Raw genomic sequence first — 22,258 nt, forward strand, 5'->3', positions numbered from 1 at the left:
CTTTGCCCTCAAGGTGAAGACCAGAACCTCAGTGGCTTAGGAGGCCTTTCACAGACTGGCTCTATACCACTCTGAGCACTTTCCCTTATGGCTCACTCTTCCTTTCTTTCAGTTTCTTCAAACTTGATGAGCTTGCCTTTGCCAGCTCTTGCTGAGTAGACTAGTCTACTCCTTCACCTATCCCAACCCTTACCACCTTACCTAACAGGCCCATCCCTGCTCACATAAGCCCTCTCTGGCCACACCCCAGGTAAAGTCCTTGTTATATATTCCTGTGGTTCTACACTTGTGGGGACCCCTATGTCTATAATGACATGTCTAATGCTTGTCCTCTTCCAGTGCTAGCCCTACACTGAGATCAGAGGTTGTGTCTGTGCCCCAGCCTGTCCTCACAATCAGGTGGTCAGCTGATGTCAGTGAGGACCTAAAACATGTCACATGCAGGCAGAACAACCCTACAACTCAACTGACCATCAACACTACTTGCTTTTGTGCAGAGCTGAGGGGGGCCTTTCTTATCAACTTACCAAACAGTTCTGACTTTGTTTAGCTGATGAACTCCACACTGGAGGTGCTCATGGACACTCCTGCCCCATGCCTGTTTGAGTGACTGAAGGGGCCTAACATCCTACCCACACCTTTCTCTGAGGATCATACAAGGAGAGCTGTGGGAAAGCAGCACTAGGGGTCTTGCCCATACTCCAGGGGAGGAAGAGTCTGGAACCAGGTGTCCACACCTGTGGTTGTCACCTTCCCACCTGTTCTGCCACTCTGTGGAGGATGGTCCCTGGACAGCCATGGTGATTTCTGCCAGTGACCACCTTGAAGGAGAACATCCCCAAGCTTTGATGGGTAATGTTTTCTAGTCTCTATCTCCCCTCTTACATTGGGCAGGTATGATGAGCAGATGGAAGTCCCCTCAATTTATCAGAAGAAGGAATGTTCCACCATTTAGCCCAGCTCTCACACAGCACCCCAGAAAATGGAATCTGTGCATCAGCCACAGGGATGATATTTGTGAAGGGGCTGCCTTTTTCTCTCATAGGTATAGGAGCTTAGAATGGGAAGTCCTTTGAGACTTTGAGGGATCTTGGAGAAATGAGGGGAGTTATGCTTGTGTTGCATATGCTCATTCCACCAGGCACTTCATTGTTTAAACAAGAAGAAATAGAATTTCTAACTTCTTAGAGGTTGTGGATGCACTGTGACTTCCAGTACCTTTCATGACTCCTGGTGGAGTAGAGAGGTTGACCACCTAGGGAGGGTTGCAAGGTTGCCTTAGCATTTGGAGCTCATCAGCTAAACAAGGTCAGAATGGGTCAGTGAGTTGAGCTGTATTAGTTCCCTGTGGGCTGCTGTAACAGTACCACAAACTGGGTGGCTCAAAGCAACAAGGAGTTATCCTGCCACAATACTGGAAGACAGAAGTCCAAAACCAAGGTGTTGGCAGGATTGATTGCTTCGGGAGGCTGAGGGAGAATCCAGCCTAGGCCTCTCTCCCAGCTTCTGGTGGTTGCTACAGTTCCTTGGCTTTATAGATTCATCACACCAATCTATGCCTCTGTCTTCATGTAGCTTTTCTTCCTCTGTGGGTGCCTCTGTTCTCCTTTTCTCTCTCTTGTAAGGACACTTATCATTGGATTTAGGACCCATTCTAATAAAAGGTGATCTGATTTTAGGATCATACAGTCACCTTCATAGGTACCAGGGGCTATAACTTGGACATATCTTTTGGGGGACACAGTTCAATTTATTGTGTCCTTTGAACAGGAAAATAGGGTGCTGCCCTGGAGAATGATGGGGGCTAGCTGGGGAAACTGGGGGGTGAGGGTATTTGGGGACATTGTATCCCTCATGAACTGTGTCTACAGAGATCTCTGTGCAGGAATTGCCTTGGCGAGATTATCACACAGCCCTTATCTCTCTGCTTGGCCCCTAACCACTCCCCTCAGCCAGCTTAGCATGCACCTGGTGTTTATTGGAACCACCTTGAAGCAGACCTTCCTCTAGTCATCTTCCTGCATAATGAACCCTTGAAGCTTTGAGCCCCTCAGGACCTGAGGTGGAGACACTGTGTCTTTCAGTCCTGTTGCACTACAGCATGCCCCTCTGTTCACAGCCAAAGGACCAATTTTCTGTAGAGATTAATCTTAAGTTTCTTGGAATTCAGTTTTTAAATGAGCCCGGGCTTTGTAGCATGAAAGATTTACTGTGGATTTTCTTTTTACAAACACAAGAATGAATAATCCAAGTTCTAAGAATAAAAATGGGCTTCCAGAAACTGCTTTCTTCTATGTTAAGCACAGTGTGGTACTGATTAACCCAGATGCAGGCTACAAGTAGTGTTCTGAGAAGCTGATTCAGGGGGCCTCTTGAAAGTTGACTTGGGCCCCATGTCATGGGCCACCAAGCTCTCTCTAGTATATTGGAAAACCATTATTAACAACCCAGGCAAGGCAAGTAGCCCTGAGGAGAGAGCAAGTATCTCTGGACTACAACTCAACTTTGTCTTTCTCTTCCCTGGGCAGAAGCCTCCTGTCAACTTCCTCTTGCCTGTTTGTAGGACTCCTCCCCAGCTGGATCCAACCCAGTGGCTGAGCAGCACTGCATGGCTCCCAAAGCCCAGCTGTCCTTCAATATGTGAGCTGCTGTTATGTTTTGGGGCCCATGCTCTCTTCATGTCTCTCCCCTTATTGCTAGCTTGTAAATGTATAGTTTCTATAGGGTTGTCTCTTTTGTTACTAGTGGATCATTTGAGTTGTGTTCCTCTATTAATACTACTGATGGGACAGTGCAGAGAAGTCAAGCAGCTTTTTAAGTGTCATTGTCCCTAGGATATTAATCATAAGCAGGGAGGATAATCAAAATGTCCTGATATAGGCCCTGGCCAATCAGGAAAGGACCAGCTATAGCACAAAGAATACCTCATGGACTCCTGAGAAGTTCAGGCTAGGGGCCCTGGCATTGGGAGGATGCCAGAGCAATGGGTAGTCATGGAACTTTCTTGGTGTTTAGTTAGCAACTGCTCAGAAGTAGCTCAGTACCTTGACAACTGAAACTGCCATACCTATGCATGGCAGCTGTGTATCACAGCCAAATGTAACCCAGTGGAACACTGCTAGAAGTGACATGCTTGTCTTGTTTAGAAAATCTGCTCTTGGTAAATTACAATTTTTAAAAGATATGTGCAGTTTAAAATTCCCTACTGAAACAGCATTCTGAAGAATTAGACTGCCTTGTATTCTTTTTTAAAAATACATTTTATTAATTATGCCATTACAGTTGTTCTATTTCCCCCCTTCTTTTCCCTCCACCCTGCACACCCCTCCCCCAACATTCCTCCCCATTTAGTTTATGACCACATGTCTCAAGTTCTTTAGATTCTATATTTCCCATACTATTCTTGCACTCCCCCCTATCTATTTTCTACCTACCGTCTATGCTACTTATTTTCTGTACCTTCTCCCCCCTTCTCCTTCTCCCACTCCCCTGTTGCTAACCCTCAATATGATCTTCATTTCTATGGTTCTGCTCCTGATCTAGCTGTCCCCTTAGTTTGCTTTTGTTTTAGGTGTGGTTGTTAATAACTGTCAGTTTGCTGTCCTTTCACTGTTCATCTTTTTCATCTTATTTTCTTAGGTAAGTCCCTTTAACATTTCATATAATAATGGCTTGGTGATGATGAACTCCTTGAATTTGATCTTATCTGAGAAGCATTTTATCTGCCCTTCCATTGTAAATGAAAGCTTTGCTGGGTAGAGCAATCTTGGATGTAGGTCTTTGGATTTCATGACTTGGAATACTTCTTTCCAGCCCCTTCTTGCCTGTAAGGTGTGTTTTGAGAAATCTGCTGACAGTCTTATGGGAACTCCTTTGTAGGTGATTGTCCCTTTATCTCTTGCTGCTTCTAGGATTCTCTCCTTCATTTTAATCTTGGCTAATATAATGATGATGTGCCTTGGTGTGTTCCTTCTTGGGTCCAACTTCTTTGGGACTCTCTGAGCTTCCTGGACTTCCTGGAAGTCTATTTCCTTTGCCACATTGGGGAAATTCTCCTTTATTATTTGTTCAAAGAAGTTTTCCACTCGTGGCTGTTCCTCTTTCCCTTCTGGTACCCCTATAATTCGTATGATGGAGCATTTAAAGATGTCCTGGAGATTCCTAAGCCTCCTTTTTTTGAATTTTTGTTTCTTCATCCTTTTCTGTTTGGTCATTTTTTTCTTCTTTCTGGTCTGCTCCCTTTATTTGAGTCCCAGTTTCCTTTCCATTACTATTGGTTTCCTATGCATTTCCCTTTATTTCAATTAGTTTAGCCTTCATGTGTTCCTCTAATTTGTGACTAAAATCAACCAGTTCTGTGAGCATCCTGATCACCAGTGTTTTGAACTGTGCATCTGAAAGTTTGGCTATTTCTTTGTCACTAAGATTTATTGGCTCTGGGGCTCTGAGTTGTTCTTGAGCCATGTTTTGATCTGTTCATGCTTGTTACGTATGAGGAGCGGAGCCTGAGGGTGGGGCCACCCAGCTGTGATGCTGTATGTGGGGGCGGGGTCAGAGAGGGACAAAGGCAGTCCCCTCTGCTGCTTCCTGCTGCTGGGGCCTGCATGGTCCATCTTACTGCTCGCTCCCTCACTGGTCTATCTGCATGCGAATGTGTGACCGAGGTTTGCCCTCAGTGGATCCACCTCCTTGCCCCGTCAGTGGGTCCTCCCGCTTCTCCACATCTGGGATCCACACATGGCTGCTGGCGCACTTGGGTCGAACGCCTGGGTCAGTCTGGTTGTTCTTTTCTGCCTGACCCTGCTCTGCTGCTGGCTCTGCCTCAGGTTTGGCTGAAGGGTTCGTTGTTGTCAGACTTCTATGTAGTTCAATTTTCTGTGGTTTGGCTGCATTATTGTTGCTAAAACTTTGTTGTTTTTAAACTTGGTTGTGCGAGAAGGCACAGTGCTTCCACCTACACCTCCATCCTGGCGGAAGTCTGCCTTGTATTCTTTTATTTAGCAATGAGTCAGTTACTTGAATGGATGTTTCATGGTGGAGAATACAAATTTTGTAAATAATATGGTGAAGTAGAAAGTTCCATAGATACCATGCAGGTCAGAGGAACACTAAGAATCTGTTGTTGCAGAACAGGATGTATTTCAAGCAAAATACCTTTTGAAAAAGCAAGTTGCAAAGCTCCAAAAGGTTTCCTAGAAGTAGCTTGACCATCCTGATACATGCTCTCTACATTTTTAAGTCTAGTGGAAATGTTTGCCTTTACTGGTAGCAGATAGGAAATCACTGAGCATCCCCTACTTTCTCTGCCCACTCTGCTGTGATTAGTTATGACCACATCCAACTAAACAAAAAAATTTATATTTACCTATATTTAACTAGCTTCCTAAGGGGGGCACATAGATTATATACTACCTTCTAGATGTCTTTAGGTTGGAATTCAAGTTTTCATCAACACTGGACAGAAGAACCTATCTTCTGACTAGGTCTCCTGGGTAAGCTCTAATGGCTTCCCCTCAAGCTGGGGGCCATGGGGAGGGATGGTGATGATGGTCTCACTCTTCCAGAAGTGGACTTAGGACCTTACCCTGAGGAAATAGACGATCATCCCCAGGAGACTTTTGGGCCCTAATGTACTTCCCCAAATAAGAGGCAGGACACTGTGAGCGCTTCAAGGACAAGGCCCAGGTGTTTCAATTTTGGATCCCAAAACGAATGCCTAGTACACAGGCTCTTAACAAATGTTTGCTTGATTGATGACAGCCACAGCCTTACTCCTCCTATGTGGAGGGGACTTCTAGTGTTGGCCCTGCGTCCCTAGCTCTTATGCATTAAATCAGCCACCGAAGAAGGCTGCTCTGTCTTTGAGACTCAAATGGTAATACAGTTCCAAGAATGTCATTCCCCAAGAGATGTGAGTATATTTGAAACTGGAAAAGAGACCAGCATTCAGACTGCCTGTCACTACCAAATCCAATAAGCAATGACAGCGATTGAATCTTTATGGGCACTTTATTCAGATGGCCAGCAATCTGAGAAGATGGTGGGGTTCATACCCTAATAGACCATCTAGTCTTCTCTTTCTAGGCCAGACTTTTTTATAACAGGGGGAATAAACAAGGTGCAGTGAGGACTTTGAGATTCAGAAGCTGCAAAATTCCTGTCCTGGGCAGTTAGTTGTTCCCAAGGGAGAGTGGTTGTCAGTTTCTCCCTAGAACACAAAGGCCCTAATGCCTCCAGTTGTCCCCAGGTGGTAATCTCTAGAAGTGCCCCAGGAGATCAGCTGTTTTCATAGAAGCCAGGACAGGCCTTATCTGTAGTTTCTGAAACAAAAGCTTTAACATACACATTACTTGCTAGACTTATAACTTTTTACCGTAAGCTAAAATTTTCCAAGTCTTGAGTCCCTTATCATATTCTCGAGGTCTCAACTATGCACAGACTTTCCCTATCGTGCAGGTTTTGTAATTTTGTCCAGGGTATGGAGGGACATCTTTTCATATTGTGCTCTGCCACTCAGGTCTCCATCTTTTTGCTCTCTCCTTTATTTCATCCACAGAGCACAGCTGTCCCTGTTTGGGTTGAGATTTTCATTTGGGTAATAGAAGGGAGACTTACATGTCAAGTGTAGTCCTTCAAAGGATGATAAACACTTGGACAGGAATGTGTCCTGGTCATGGTGGTCACCTGAGTAGCAAGCAAGTCATGACCAGCATGCCTGTGGTTGTCTTTGTACAATGTGTGCTTTCTCAAGTTCAATGTGTGCTTACCATGGCTGTTCATAACGAGTACCAGACACAATGGCAAGTAGCTTCACATATGTTACAGCACTATACACAATCCACTCTGAGAACATGACCTTTGAAATCACATTTTTTATTTTACTCCTAGGGTGAATAAGAGCCAGCTGACCTTATTAGTTTATCAAGTAGGGGATTAGTTAGCCTGACCACTCATCCATGCTTTTTAGCTCCAAAAAGTTAGTGGTCCATGCATACGAGTGACAGGCACGCAGGGTGGCAGTATGGTTGCTTGTTATCTCTCTTTTCTTCTTAAAACAGTACCAGTAGTCATGTTTGAGGGTAGTCTGAGATTGAGCATGAGAAGTGCTGCCTTCACAGAAACAACTGCAACAGCAAGTGTGTTGTAGTGGGCCATGGAGTTTCCAATAAGCCCGTTTTCAGCAATCCTCATTAACTTGTGGGTTTGCCTTCTGCAGGTCAAGTTGTTATGTTTTGAAATGTGAGCCTGTATGATTAAAGGGCCTGATCACTCAGGTCAACTGTTGGCTGAAGAGTGCTCTTACCCCCCCCTTTTTTTTTTTCAAAATTTTAATTGTTGTTCAAGTACAGTTTTCTGCCTTACCCCCTTCTTAAGCCATATAAAAGGTTTGCATGGGCACCAATTTCCTAAAGCTTCGATTGCCTTGAAATACAAGAGGAGGTCTCAGTTTGCCCACCCAGGAGCCAATGCCATCCCTTCTCACTTCCTCAACGTGGGGAGGTCACCTGAAATCCATTCCCTAGCCCTTTATCCACCTCTTATGCAGTGCTTCCTGGGGTGCAGGAGTGCATGTCTGGTCTTAGAGGTCATGCTCTGAGCCAGAGCCCCTGTGGATGATATAGAGTTTGATATAGAACACCACTTGGGCTGGGGGTGAATTCTCACCTCCACTTCTCTGTGTGTTTCTCAGAGCCAGTGAGGGGAGTGAAGGACATGAGGGGGCAGTACAAGAAAGTAGGACTCCTCCTGACTCCACCTCCATTTGTCTTGAGGGTCAAGAGGTTGCCAAGCCACCTTCTAAAGACCACATTCTGATGTTGGGAATGGGCCTGGTGACCTGACCTTGCCTCACACAGGAAAGGGTTTCTCTTCTACCACAAATCCATAACACAGAGGCTGGTTCTGCACTTCAGTCTGCAATGGACTTGATTAGTGTAAGCTCAGTATATTGGGACCCAGTAACATAAGTATCTGCCATGACCGAGAGTGGGGACTTAGGGGTAAGCCCACAACCCAGCCTTCTTTGTCAATACCAGCCTTGTGATAAGCACCTCCAGAGTTACAGTTCCTGCCCTACTACAGCCCCGATATGCTGATCACCTTAAGAGAGAGACCATGATAAGGCCCCATGGAGCTAGGAAGTAGAGAATAATGCATGTGGGAAGAGCAGAAGAATCACCTTGAGCAGAGTAAAGAGTCTAGCGGGCAGAGGTTGGAGACTTGTACAGGTGCCAGTAGGGTTGATGGCCGTGGACAGAGAGCCAGTCTCCAGCCCTGCACGTTGTGATGGGACTTTGGCAGCACCAGTGTTGCATAAATCAGATTTTCTGGAAGCAGACCTGAGGCTAAAGCTTGTGGAGGACTGCTGTGAGGAGTCACACCTGTGAGGAAGTGAGGCCCTGACCTGTGGATAAAGGGAAGCCCAGCTGATCCTCGGGGAATTCTGGAGCCCAGACGGAACTTAAGCATCCCCAACTGAAGAGAGATGGTGTGGGCTTCAGGAAGCCCTGGGAAGAAAACTTCCCACTGAGGATCACTGCTACCAGCCATCAGCAACCCCGATGGAGGATAGAGCTGTGATCCTTGAGCAGGTACGTGGGCCCAGCTCCACCAGACCCAGCACAGAAGTGGGTTTTGAACTTCAGAACACAGGAGAAATCTCTGGAGGGCTGTTCAAACACAGATTGCTAGGTTTTACCCCAGTAGCATTGGGATGAGCCCTCAGAATGTACATCTATAAAAAGTTCCCAGGAGATGCTAATGCTGCTGATCCAGGACCACCTGCCCCATGTGGGTCACAGCATTGTAGCCCCTACAGGCAGGTTTTCCAGCAACTGGCCTTGCAGCCATGCCACCCCCTAACCCTTCCTTCTCTGGGCTCCCAACATTGTGCTCCTGCTGGGAGAACCTCATCTGGACTAGAGCTGGCTGTGCATGGTTTCCTGGGAAATCAGGACCAACAGAAAGACAGGGTGAGGGGCAGGCCTCTCTATGGCCACACAACAGTTCCCTAAACACTCCTCTGTTCTCTTCCTCTGAGCATCTGCCCTCATCCCCATCTCAGCACCTCATCAACTTACAGCTTCCCCAGCTCAGCTGCCACCTCCTTCAGGGGACTTACCTGGCCTGCTGAGCATGGACATCTGTGTAGACCCTGACATAACACCTATGATGTCTGTCTCCATCTCCCCTGAGCAGGTGCTCCTGGGGCAGGCTGCCCCCTGGCTACACATGGCTGTCAACTTGATGGGCATCCACTGAATTGAATAGTCATGAGTGATCATGTCTTGCTGATTTGAGCTGTGTGACCCTGGTAACCAGAAAAACATGAGCAGAATTCCTCACAGGAGTAGTGGAAATATTTTCTCAAAAACACAAACAAGCCATCAGATAGAAGAGAAAGGGTATGAAATTAACAAGGGCACTAAATTGCTTTAATTCTCTTCTTGATTAGAGTAGAAAGGAAATCTGTAGACAAATAACAGCAAATGAAGGTCTTGCTATAAAAATGAGTTAGTAAAATGGGTGAGTTGCTGCAGTGCCTGGAGGTACCCAACAAGCTGCTTGTAAAAACAGGGAGTGCAAGATGCCTAGGCAAGTGGTCCCAGCTGCTGGACATGTCCAGTGTGTGCAGGTCAGATTGAGGGCAGAGGGAGAAATAATGGGGCCTGGCTGTTCCTGTCCTGACTCACACTCAGTGTTGCTGCTGCCCACGAGGGGAGGAGGCACCTTTTCCTACTGAAACAAAAGCCCTATTGAGGCTTTGGGCAGTGGGAGAGAAAGCTCTCTGAACTAAATTCACGTACTTTTGCCTTAAATAAGGGATTTTTAAAACTAATCTTTGTGTGTGAATCCACAGAGGGGAATTCTGGGCCTGACGGGGCAGCCTCCATTCTCCATCTACTCAGCATGTGTCACAGAGTCTACCTGAAGGCCTCCTGAAGGAATAAAACATGAGATGCCCTGGAAACCAAAATAATGAGAACCTCTCACAATGTGTGCTGCCTCATTCTCCCCATCTCCCACCAGGTTTGGCTGTGGTCCTCACTGGCTCCATGAGGACCAGCTGCAGCTCTGAGCACTGTGGGTCATCCAGTTTGCCAAGAGACTGTTAGCACCTGCAGTTCTGCAAGGAGGAGCCAAGGGGGCAGGGAGTAAAGACACGACATCCCCATGGCTGTCATTAGGAACCTAGACCAAGTGACCCAGAGCACAAAGCAGACAACCAGAGAGCTGCAGTGTCAGGCTGAGAGTGGGTGGTCCTGCCTCCATTACAGTGTGGTCCCTGGTGCTTCTTCATGGGTCATTCTGAAAGGAAAGCAGATGCTGACATATTCCCGCCCCAGGCCAGCACCCCACTCCAACACAAGCCTCATGCCAGATCTGCAGACACCATGTGCAGAAAAATGACCAGGTCCATCTGCTGTCAGTTTCCATCTGAGGTATCCAAAGGAAAAATAAGAAGGGGTAGAAATTTTTCAAGGTGAAGTTAGATTTATTTACATTCCATTTCCCCAGAAACACACCTGGAAGCTGAACTTGAAATATTGAGACCAGAAGAGGGGTTACTCATCTACAGAATAAATGAAAACAAATTAAAAGAGCAAGCCCTGGTGCACATTGGTGCAGCATTGCAATACAATGAGCCATGTGGACTTATACCTTCAGAACCCAGTTTCATGTGAACCAACAGTTTGGCCTCCAGCCTCTTTCACAGCCTCTCATGCTCTGCCTGGCCCTTGGGGCCACAGAACCCAGCCTGCCTCTAACTTGTGATATGAACACAGATTCTCAGTCTTTTTTTAGCCTCAAGTTCCTCAGCTGTGAAATAGAGGGATCTACCCAGTTCATGTGGAATTCAGATGAGAATGTGTGAAAAGTTGGTGCATGGCAAATGCCAGTTTTTTGCTCCTCTGCCCTTGTCCTGCCTCAGTCTATGGCCCATTACACCTCTGATGGGGGTAGAGCTCTGCATGACTGTCTTCAGGGCCCTCAGACACAACTTATTACAACAAAAGTAAAATCAGGGTTTTTGATTCTGATGACTTTGAGACCTGTGTTTTGAGGGGTGTGTTGTCCCTCGGGAGTGATGGCATTCTTGGAAATCACTCCTTTCTGCACCATTCATTGTTAAGCACCTGAAGGGTACCCATATGTCTGGGCATTTAATAAATAGAGTAGCTGACATTATGAGAAAAATAGCAACTTCTCCCTGTTAAAAATGTAGATCTCCTATGTGACGAGGCATGATGCAGTATGAGAACCAAATCTGTTGTTTTGCAAACTAGCCTCAGAGCTGCACCGTCTCAGCAGACCTGGTGTAGAAGATGCCCTGGGAAGCTGGGTAGCTGCTCTGTGGCAGTGTCCCCCTACTCAGTCCAAGTCAGATAGGTCAAGCAGTGGAGGTTCAGCTAAGCTCACCTCTTAGTTGCCCATTTTCTGCCTTTATTATTTCATTAGCAACCCTGTCTATGTTTATGTAAAATAAAAATGGAATTTTGAAAGAAGGCATTTCTGACTTAAAGGTCTTAATCAAGATGACTTGGGGCTAACAATCTAAAGAATCTTTATTTTTGTTTTGCTGGGGAAAGATGGAAACTCCTTTTAAGTTCCCAAAACTTCACTTTGACAAGTGAATGCAAAGTCTTTGTCCCATTAAATGGCATGAGAACCCTAAAATGCTGAGTAAAAGATGATCAGCTCATTCTGAAAACACAATTTCAGTGATTTGATGGCCACTCCTCCAGGATCACAACATGACTGTCCAACAACTCAAATGTTTCCTGGGTATTTATCACAATTGTTAGCACTTGCTTCATTTCTTAAATCTGGATTATTAATTACCTACTATGGAATTTAGATGCTAAAGAACACTGAGCCAAGTGCGGGCAGGTGTGGGACCTGGTCCTCAGGCTACTGAGCCAACATGGCCTCATACAGTACACTGCTGTATGAAATTTAGATGGAATTTAGATGCTAAAGAACACTGAGCCTAGTGTGGGCCGGTGTGGGACCTGGTCCTCAGGCTACTGAGCCAACATGGCCTCATATAGTACACTGCACTCATCAGCAAGGGCCTGTCCTCTCTCTAGTGGGGACAGCTCCTAATTCCATAGTTTCACACTCCACTAGCAGGTGGACAGTATGGTGGCCCACTGCAGCCACCCAGGTACTGGAGGCTGGAAGGGTAGGTACAGGGGCAAAGGTGGACAGTACAGGTGGCCCATTGTAGTCATCCAGGTCCCAGAGGCTGAAGAGGCAAAGGAAGAGTCACCAAGTCACAATGACCCTTTCTAGGCCACCCACAGTGCCCTGGTTGACACTCACCTCTCATCCCTTCAGGTGCCTAAGTTGCTCCCCTCCCTTCTCCTTAGTTTACCACCTTGACTTCTTTCTTCTCTTTGTCTGTGTTCTTCCAGGCCAGCTCAGCTTCCTTCTGGACAGTTGCTTATTTTCTCTGCCCTCCCTGCTCCTTTTTTCATCCTCTGCTTCTCCTTTTCATTTCTTCTCCTTCTGTTTTGGAGACAGGGGTCCTGCAGCCCCATGCTGTCTGCATTTTCTTTTATCCTTCCATGAGTGCTTCCCCATGGCTGCCATTCTCCAGACTGCCAGCTCTCTTACTTTATATTCAAGGTCAGCTGACAGACCTTGGGGCAGTATGAAATAGTTCCTAGCATATACACACACACACACACACACACACACACACACTCCCATTTTTCTTTAGCAATCTTAATCTTAGTCTCAAAACCAGAGCCCCTATTTTATTCCTCTTTCAACAAATATTTATTGAGAACTTACTACATGCCAGACACTGTTCTAAATATTGAGGATAGAGTGGTGAAAAAAACAAATAAAAATCTCTACTCTTGCGGATCATACAGTGTAGTTGGACATGGAGAGGAGGCAGATAGATAAGAGGTGAGAGGTCCAGACAGAGGGAAAAGTAAGGGCCAATGTCTTAAGGAAGAACACGTTTAGTATATCCAGGGAACACCTTGGAGTAAAGCTCCCTGAGCCAAGGTTTGCAGGATGCCCCCAGCTAGGGATGTGTACATGTTGTCCCTTTTGGGGACTGGACTTAGGTTTCCCTGTGCACTATCAGTCATCACTCCTTAGGAGATAGATGTGGCCACAGAGCAGCAAGTGGTCCCCCCTGCCCGAACCCTCACTAAGAACCGATTATTGGTCACAAGAAGACACAACTGCTTAAAACTTCTCAGATCCCACAGGAATGTGGTGAGCAGTGAGAGAGGAAGAGCAGGGAATTTAAACTCTTAAACACAGCTCCCAACTTGAGAAGTTGAAAGAAGTCTTCAAGAATGCAGAGCTCTGGTGTAGAGGAAAGCTGAGTTATGCTGTGCTCTGCAATCTGCAGGAAGTGTTCAGCAGCCATGGGCCAGGGAAGCCCCCCTGGACAATTTTTCCTGGGCTAGGGGGTGGAGGAGGGCCTAGTGAAGCAGGCTACCAGGGGTCACGTGTCCCTCTGCTCATGAAGGCCAGGCTCTGCACATAACTGGGAGGGAGCAGAACAGAATGGTTCTGCCTAAGCCTTGTTTAGAAGCCTGAGAATGAGGGCCCTGAGGGAACAAAGGCAGTGCATGTCCACCCTGACCAAGGAGACATGATTTTCTTGGAGAGGTCTGTGTTGTGCACATGCATACCCCAAGGAGACGCTGTCCCTGCTTTGCATTCTGCAGCTGCCATTGTATTCACTAGCCATGGGATCAAAAAGATTGTCTTCATACCATGAAGACACAGAGTGAGACAAACTTAAACAGGGTCCATACTTCAAGTACATTTTCTTGAGAGCAAGCACAAAAAGTCTTGTATCATCCTTATCAGTTTACAAGACTCCCACAGATCCCCTCTTTCCTCTTGCTTTCATCCTCCTTTTGCATGAGCCTGAGCTGTGGGGATACCCGGCCTCCTCCCACAAGAGGCAGCCCTGAATTGCAAAAGGGCACCTGTAGTCGCATAAGTGGTGTGAATGCAGCTTCCATCTGACTTTTTCGTTTGTGATAATTCCTTGTCACTACCTAAGAGCTCCCTGAGAGTCATCCAGTGTGAAAACAGGTTACATTCTGCATCCTCTGTCACTTGAGCATTGCTGCGAAATGAAAGTCAGTCTTCACACTGAAGAGTCCTGTGATAACTTGCTTTATCCTCCCTGAAGCCCAAAGTCCTTCCTAATTATCAGTGTTTGTAAAACAGGAAGAAATCAAGCTATAAGCCTTCCTGTCATCCTGCAGACGCCCTTGAGGGAACCTGTAAAGAAAAAATAAATAAATAAAAAGGTCTTTATTGAATCAAAGAGAGGTACTTGGGATATGTAAGTTTAGGATATTGGGAAAGCACAGCACATTTTATTTATTTTGTCTTATTTAAGGTCAAGAAATTTTTACTCTATAGGATTTTCATTCTGTTCTAGCATATTCTTCCTGGGGCCTCTTAGACCCAGATTGCCTCCTTTTCATTTGAACCCTACAGTCTTGTCACATTTCTGTATTCATCTACTAAGAAGGCCCCTCTTGGGTAAGGAGAGTACCCTGTGGGGTCTGTGAGCCTTCTTAGTCCCCAGAGACCTGCTGCTTCCTTAAGCCCCAAAAGTCCATGGGCCCTGCAAGGGGTCAACTAAAGTCTCTGGTCTCATTGAACTGAAGCCCCTACCAGCTTTCCTGACTGAATCTTGTGAGAAAAGACAGTTATCTGACACAGTTCTTACTATCAACTCAAGATTTACCATTCTTCAAACCCAAAAGTAGCAAACGTAAAAGTTTGCAATATTACCCAGTCCCTACAAATACCCAGTGAGGCTAGGAATTGAGGGGTATTTTACAAGAGGGACTTGCTATGGTTCATGGGCAACTTAGAGGCCCAACTTCTATGCCTTAAGCCAGGATTTTCACCACTAAGATATTTTTCCTTATATTCAAATAAGCTTTAAAAAGTAGAATTTAAATATTTAGTCATGGTATAAATATTGCAATGAAGAATTTCTTAATCAGACTGCCTTTGCTTTACAAAGGACCTCTCAAGCCTCTCCCAGCTCAGATTGAGTGGATAAGCCAGGGCTGGGTTAGACTGGATAAGGAAAACCCATTCCTACTTGCTTAACTTGCTCTCCCTAAAAATATTCAGGTTTTCCCTAAAGGTCTCTTTTGTCCAGAGCATCAGGCTATAAACAATGTAGAGAATAGTAAACAAACAGAGTTCCCTATTGTACTTCTGATACCACTCCCCCAGGCCCTTGGACAGGTCTCGCATCCTCGAGCTGTCAGACAGGAAAGGTGGTGCTGGCACACACTTGCCTGGGTGGAGTGGCACATAGCAGGGCTGTGGAGTGGCTGTAGGCTCTTGGATCCCCACCCCTTCCTTGCATGTGTCTCCCTAACCTGGTAGTGCTGGGAGTTCCCCCTCCTCCACCACTTTGTTGGTTTATTTTGAGGAGCAGGTCATGTGCTATATGTGAAAGGCCTCCAGAGGCACCAGCTACTCTTTCTAGGTTGGGTTCACTCAAAGAAGAGATCCCATGTGCCCCGGATGACACCAAATAGCCCTATGCTTACCCTGCCTGCCACTCTTTATCCTTGCCCCCGTTTCTTCTGCCTGCAGGTACTTGGCACTCTATGCCTACAAGCCCCAGAAGAATGACGAGCTGGAGTTACACAAGGGTGAGATGTACCATGTCCTTGAGAAGTGTCAGGATGGCTGGTTCAAGGGCACATCCCTGAGGTCTGGGCTTTCTGGGGTGTTTCCAGGGAACTACGTGATGCCTGTTTCCAGGTGAGGTCATAGTTAGTTGCTGTGGGCAAGAAAGGAGGAGGCCCTCACACTGCCCTGCAGCTGTTGTCACTGCCTGGAGATCATGCTGTGTCTGGGCCACCCCTAAACACAGTTCAGAAGACAGTCAGGACATGCCCTGCCTGTGGGGTTCTGCCCTGTGAGCTCAAAGTCCCCCTGAACAGGGGTTCTATACACCATATATGGTGAGCATTTCGCCTTCTAAATTAGGTGTGCTTGTCTTTCCCTGAGCAGACACTGGCTGCCAAGGGAGAGGATGGGAACTGAATGAGCAGGAGTCAGGGCAACATCACTTAGTGAGGATAGAAAGTCAACAAGGAGAGTGAGATGTCAAGGCTGTTCATGCTGATTTGTGTGTGTACAGGTGTTTGTGTGCTTGTGCACTGTGTGAGTATAGCAATGTGTCTGTGATCACACAGACCTGTTATACATAAAACATACACATATGCATGCATGCAAAGGAAACATACTCTCAAAAGATAACAATTGTTATTAAGAGGTAATATTATAGATTAAAACTTTTTCTTGTGCTTTCCTGTGTTTTATAAATCTTCTGTTATATTATTTTTATAAAAACAGAACATTTAAAAAATTCATTAACATGATATCCAAAGTTGTCTGAGAATTTTCCATTGAGATGATGGGTCCACTGCTTGAATTTATTTCCATCAGTCTCACTCATGGAAGCCTGCCATCGGTACAGGGCTGTGTCAACACTCCAGGACCCACAAACTGAGGCCATGGCCCATGGGTTGATGCTCTCTTTGAAACAAGATTGCTGTGAAAGAAATTAAATGATGCTTAGACCTTGCATTGATGGCTACACTGCTCTATACTTTTCAAAGCACCCTAGGGGCAGTGCTGGCCTAGATGCATGGTCACATCTCACCTCATTCCACTGCCCTTCCTGGGAAGTCCCATCATTTGTGAGCCCACTTTATTTCATTTTTTAAATGTCCTAGGGTAAAATTGAGTTCAGCACGTAGCAGATGTGCTAAAAACTTCATGGTTTTGGCTGGCCAGCTCACTGAGTTCCTTGGTGGAAGTGAATTTCAGGGCAGTGCTAAGGGCTCGTGCAGGAAGGTGTTGCAATGCATCAAACCCTTTTCTAGGAGGCCCTTTTTCTAAGCTTTTCTGCAGGACCCCGACTGAACACTGCAAGGGCTCTTTCCCATCTGAAGTCAGATCCACTGACACCAACCCAGATGGAGAAGGGACCCTCTTACCTCACCTAGGAGCCACCGGCCTGAGAGTGCCTGTTCTCTCCCATGTGTGGCTTCTGGTGCCTCATGACTGATATCCCAAGAGGATAAAGGGTAGTTCACCGATATCTGGTACAAATGGAATATAGTCCAATCCCATGAAACTAAATCTCTAAAGCTTTCAAGATCTGACTCCACTGGGTCCTGTACCCTGACAGCCAGAGCATGAATTGAGTGCAAATATGCATAGTGCACAAGGGTTTAAAAGCCATTTTCCCCTTTAAAAGGTGCTGTTTCTTAAACACTTTAAAATGGTTTCATTTAGAAACCATGGGGTGAAAGGGCAGTGGGGTCTCGCAAAAGTAACACCTGCTTGAGTGTAGTTGGTAGGGTAATGACATGGGTGTAATGATTTATAGTTTTAATTTGAACATTTCACCAAAAATGTTATATGGTGTGCTTAAGTGTGATATTGTTATGTTTAGAATCACATACTTATTATTTTATAATAAAAGGGGGTGTTACTTGTGCCAGACCCTGTATTTTTCTAGTATGAAACTCTCAGTGGGATGTGGTTTGTCCGTGCCCCTTCCCAGAGGCTAGCAGAACCAAGACGGTAGCAATGTCCAGAGGTAATGGGTCTTTGCCACTACTCCCATCATGTGCCAGATATGCCCAAACTGAGTCATCTGTTCTTTCTGAATGTGTTTAGGGACTCACAGCTGTTTGTTAGGATGAGTCAAAACAGTAGACCTGGTACAAAATATTCTATTGATTAGAATCATTCTTCTGTTTTTAGTGGGAGGGAACTATTTCTTGAATATTCGCATGGAGAGTTGGCCCCCACGAAAGTGTTATGAAGTGTGCCCTTCTCAGCTGGAGCTCTGAACATTGTTTACCTACAAGAGTTATCTTGGTACTAACACAGAGCCTAACACAGGATTTGTCTCCAAGACTGATGGCCTTCATCTCAGAGCCAGTCTGTGAGAGCAGGCCTTTATCAGTGGACTGTGTAGTGTGGTTTCATCTGTACTGTCCCCAAATTCATTCTGTTTTATTTCTTCAGGGCTCCCTTAGAAGGGGCTGGGCTACCCTGGAATAATGTGGTTGGAGGTTCTCCACTGGCCAGAGGGATAGCCACAACAATCCACCCAGGTGGTAGAAGCCTGAGCAGCCCTGCTCGTGCCCTGAGACCAGTTCTTCCTCTCAGCACAGCCCAGGTCCAGCACCAGGCAGCCTCTCCCCTAGTGGGCAGTTGTCTCTGGCACTCAGCCCAGTTGGTGGAGAGCCGAGCCCGAAACACCACCCCCACAGGTATGTACCAGTCTTTGTGGGACCTTACTCTCTGGAAAATTTGACAAGAAGGTGGGGTCTTGGCTACACAAATCAAGAAACATTCTGGCACAGGTCTCCAGCAGTTCACAGCAGAAATGAGGCAGAGGGGCAAATTGTAGTTGCTTATCACAATCATCAACCTCTGCTGATCTCCAGGTAATTTATTGACCTATTTTATCCTGGCTGCTGAAGTGGATTCAAGAACTTATGAATATTTATACATTTCATTGTAGCAACAGGACTATATGGACTAATAAGATTAATAGTGGTGCTTTTGGACTCTCCATTTGAGGCTACAAGGAGGGTGTGGGTTGGCCTCATACACCTTCCATGGCCTAGGCACTTAAGGGTTTCCAATTAGGCAGCACATCCTAAGCCAGGGCTGGTAATGAGACACTGAAGCAGAGTATTCCCTGTCTGAGATGCTCTAAAGCTGGAAGGAGTGATGGGCATTGATTGATCCTTCACCTTCATGCCAACACTATCAATAGACAGGCTTACAAAATTTAAGGAAAAACTGTTTTTTTCCCAATATGGTGTGAAGTGAAAAAAAATTATAGGGTGGATCGTATAGGCATAAACAAAGTAAACACACCTTGTTTGGAAGCTTAGCATTGAGGAAATAAGAACTGCTGGAGCTTCATTCAGGTAACACTCCTAGGAGCTCACACCAGTGACCTTCTGAAACCACAGTGCCAACAACATTGTCACCATGCAGTAAAAGGAACTCAGAAAAGGAGGATATAGCTCTGACACAGAATTCCTTTTCCCACACCAACCTTGTTCTCTCAGAAATCATCTCTCATCTTCTCAAAGTAAGGCTTACAGGACACACACAAAAAAAGTGAACTCTTTGGAGCATTAAAATACATGACTTTTTAGAACCTAGTTAACCAGACACAATCAACCCACTAGAAGTACTCCAGAAAACAGCCTCTCCAGGGTGAAAAGTCGATAGTCCCTAGTGCAGCAGGGGCCATGTTTTCTTCTAAGGCACAAATGAGATGGATATCCACTCACCACCCCACCCCAGTTACTCTCTGAGGAAGGTGGCATATATGTTCCCATGCTGATGACAGTCTGGGCTTACAGGTGGCAGCCGGAACTGCTGAGTATTTGCAGGAACCGCAGAATGTGATATGAGCCACCCTGAGTCAGCATCCCCATTCTAAGCTCTCCTAGGCTGACAGCCAACAGGCAGCACTGGCTGAGAGGGCTGTGGGGCACTTGGTGATGGGGCAGGGAGAGTGGGAAAGGCTTCTCGGAAGAATCCCATCTCAGAATTAGCATCAAAGTAATATTCGAGGCCGTGGGGAGGGGGGACAGAAGGGTGCCATTTGAAGCAGGAGGAAAGGAATAGTCAAACAAATAGAAATGGGAGAAAGTAGTCTTATTCTACCAGCAGCAAGCAATTCAGCAAAGACAGAGCAGATAGAGGCCTGGCTGAAGGCATGAGCTTGGAAGGCAGGCAGACCTATTTTGAATGCTAAGACTGCCATTTTACTGGTGGCCCCAGTGTCTTCCTCTGAAAGACAACACATACCTCCACCGACACTCTGTGAGGACTATCTACATGGCATATACAGTATGTATTCACTACACTGTAGCTATTTTATTTTTTGGTTTGAGAGTAAGAATATTACTAGAGTGCTCAGTGCATAAGAATAAAAAAATAAACATAAAAGTTATCACAATCTGGGGGTTGACTTCTCTGTTGAAGGCAGTGGGGAACCACCACAGGATGTGAAGTGAGAGGGTTTGCCCTTAACCAAATGCCACCAGACACAGCAGGGAGGAAGAGGTGGTGCCAGCAGCCCAAGGATGGGAGCCAAGAGAAAGGTGTTGCTGTGCCTAGGCAAGAGGTGACTATGAGTGTGGGCCCGGTGGGTGGGATAGTGGACTTGGGACAAAATAGTGAGATATTTAGGAGGCAGAATGGTTATGACTTGGAGATGGTCTGGATGGAAGTGCTCAGGGAGAGTGAGGACCCCAGCCCAATTTCCAGGTTTGTGGAACCAGTTGACTGGGAGAGTAACAGTGGCATCCCCTGACCTAGAAGAGGCTAAAAGGAGACTTGTTTATGAAGGAATATAATAACATGGCTATGAGAGATGCAGTGGGTGCTGGTTACACTGTGGCCCACCAGTTGGTTTGGAGCAGCCTACCTGAGGGGGGCTCACAGCTGATGTGTAAATCCTCAGCCTGCCTTTCAGGCAAGACACAGACATGTGATGTGGAATGCATGTGTCCTTCAATCAGATGACAAAAACATGAGGCCATGTGGATCCTTTGTGGGGATGAGTGGGGTGGTGAAAACATCCAGGAGCTTTTCAAGAGCAGGAAGGTTGTTGTGTGCAGTGTCTAATCATCAATGGGTGTGAGGTGGTCTCTGCCTCACACTGAGTGGTGTCTGTGTCCAGTACTCATGGGATCTGGCCCAAGGAAGCCTCAGGGATGGGCCTTGGCACTTCCCTGGCTGTAGAACCTCCAAGACGGACCCTGCCATCCCAGAGATTCTGTAAGTGCCTAGTAGTTTTTCATATGTATCTTTTTTCTTAAATTAGCCAAAAGTGAGTTTCTGTGTTTTTGCAGGTTTGGCTATGGGAGCCTGAGGAAGAGCTAGCTGTCTATGTACTCTAAGACTCTGCAAGCTACAGCAGCTGGTGCCAGACCTCTGCCCTCAATCGTTACCTTGTTGCCAGCTATGCTTCTAGCCTGGTTTAAGTTCACCTGATGCCATTTACTGGGAGCCTCCAACATAGGATCAGCCCTTGTGGTAGCCAAGTGATAAACCCACAGCAGAGTTTGCTGACTGGTGCTCTATGTCAAAATACTAATCTGTGGCTCTCTGAATATCTGGGCAGGACCTAAGGCACCTAAAGTCTCAAACTAGGCCCCTTCTGCTTATAAACATACTGCTCATTCACCTGCATGCCACACACACGTTTATATGTGTACTACAACAGCCCTGCTTCTCAGTGAGAGTGCACATCCCAGAACGGACACCCTGGGGTATCAGCACAAAATGTCTGTATCATGGCCTTTACATGCCACGGTCTGCTAGCAACTTTCCCAATTCAAAGAAGAAAATGAGACCTACCAGTCATTTCTCCCTCTGTGCAATAACAAGCAGAATCAAAAGAAACTGGCATGGCTAGGAACAATACAACATTGTGTCTCTCTCTCATCTATCACCATAGTAACCATTGTCTTCCATCAGTTTAATTTTACATATGGGAAGAGTGATGTACAGGGTGGTTAAAATGTCTTTCCCAGTGCATTCTATCCTAATATTTGTCCCCACATTATATCAGTCCTACCATATTAGTAAGGTAAATGCCACTGAGTTCCCACAACATTTTCCACTTTATTCTGCATTTTGCATGAGGAAAAAAAAAACTGTTGACAGTACAAGTAATGGATTGTTTGCAGCTGTAATTACCCATTTCAACAGACCCCAACCCAGGTTGTTGAGAGGCAATTCCTCAATTTTCTCATCTCGAGACAAAGTCTTACAAAAGCATTGGCCATAGCATCCAATATGATTTATTCTATTTAATTAATGTAACTTTTTTTAAGGGCAGCTATCCCTGTAAAGTACAGTGTCTACACAGCCTCATGTCAGTACTTAGCAGGAACAAGAGCTGTCTACAGCCATATATTCATCAGCAAAAAAATAAGTGAAAGAGAACGCTATATACACAAGACACTCTGTTAGGGTCTGGAGATGCAGAGAAGAGCCAGCTAGACCCCTGTTTCTACCCTCAATTAGAGGGAAGGGCAAGGGAAAAGTCTCTTTGAGCAGATTCTGAAAAATACTATGATGGAGGGATATGTGGGGTATTAAGAAAGCATTGAAGAGAGATAGTGCACTCAGGTTAGGAAGAGGGTAGGAGAGGTTTATGGAAAGTTTTCAA

The 22,258-nt window shown here is 45.9% G+C and overlaps 1 protein-coding gene across 1 annotated transcript in view; it reads left to right on the forward strand.

Annotated features, from left to right (window-relative positions):
• Positions 1–22,258, forward strand: part of SH3RF3 (SH3 domain containing ring finger 3) — a 191,474-nt gene that overhangs the window by 100,595 nt on the left and 68,621 nt on the right. The window contains 3 exon segments of the mRNA XM_053665267.1: positions 2,564–2,640; positions 15,616–15,786; positions 18,073–18,320. Of these exon segments, the coding sequence (XP_053521242.1) occupies positions 2,564–2,640; positions 15,616–15,786; positions 18,073–18,320 (496 nt within the window).

This window comes from Artibeus jamaicensis, unplaced genomic scaffold (genome assembly GCF_021234435.1).
Source record: "Artibeus jamaicensis isolate MK-2021 breed Jamaican fruit bat unplaced genomic scaffold, CSHL_Jam_final contig_399, whole genome shotgun sequence".
In the NCBI taxonomy this organism is placed as follows: Eukaryota; Metazoa; Chordata; class Mammalia; order Chiroptera; family Phyllostomidae; genus Artibeus; species Artibeus jamaicensis.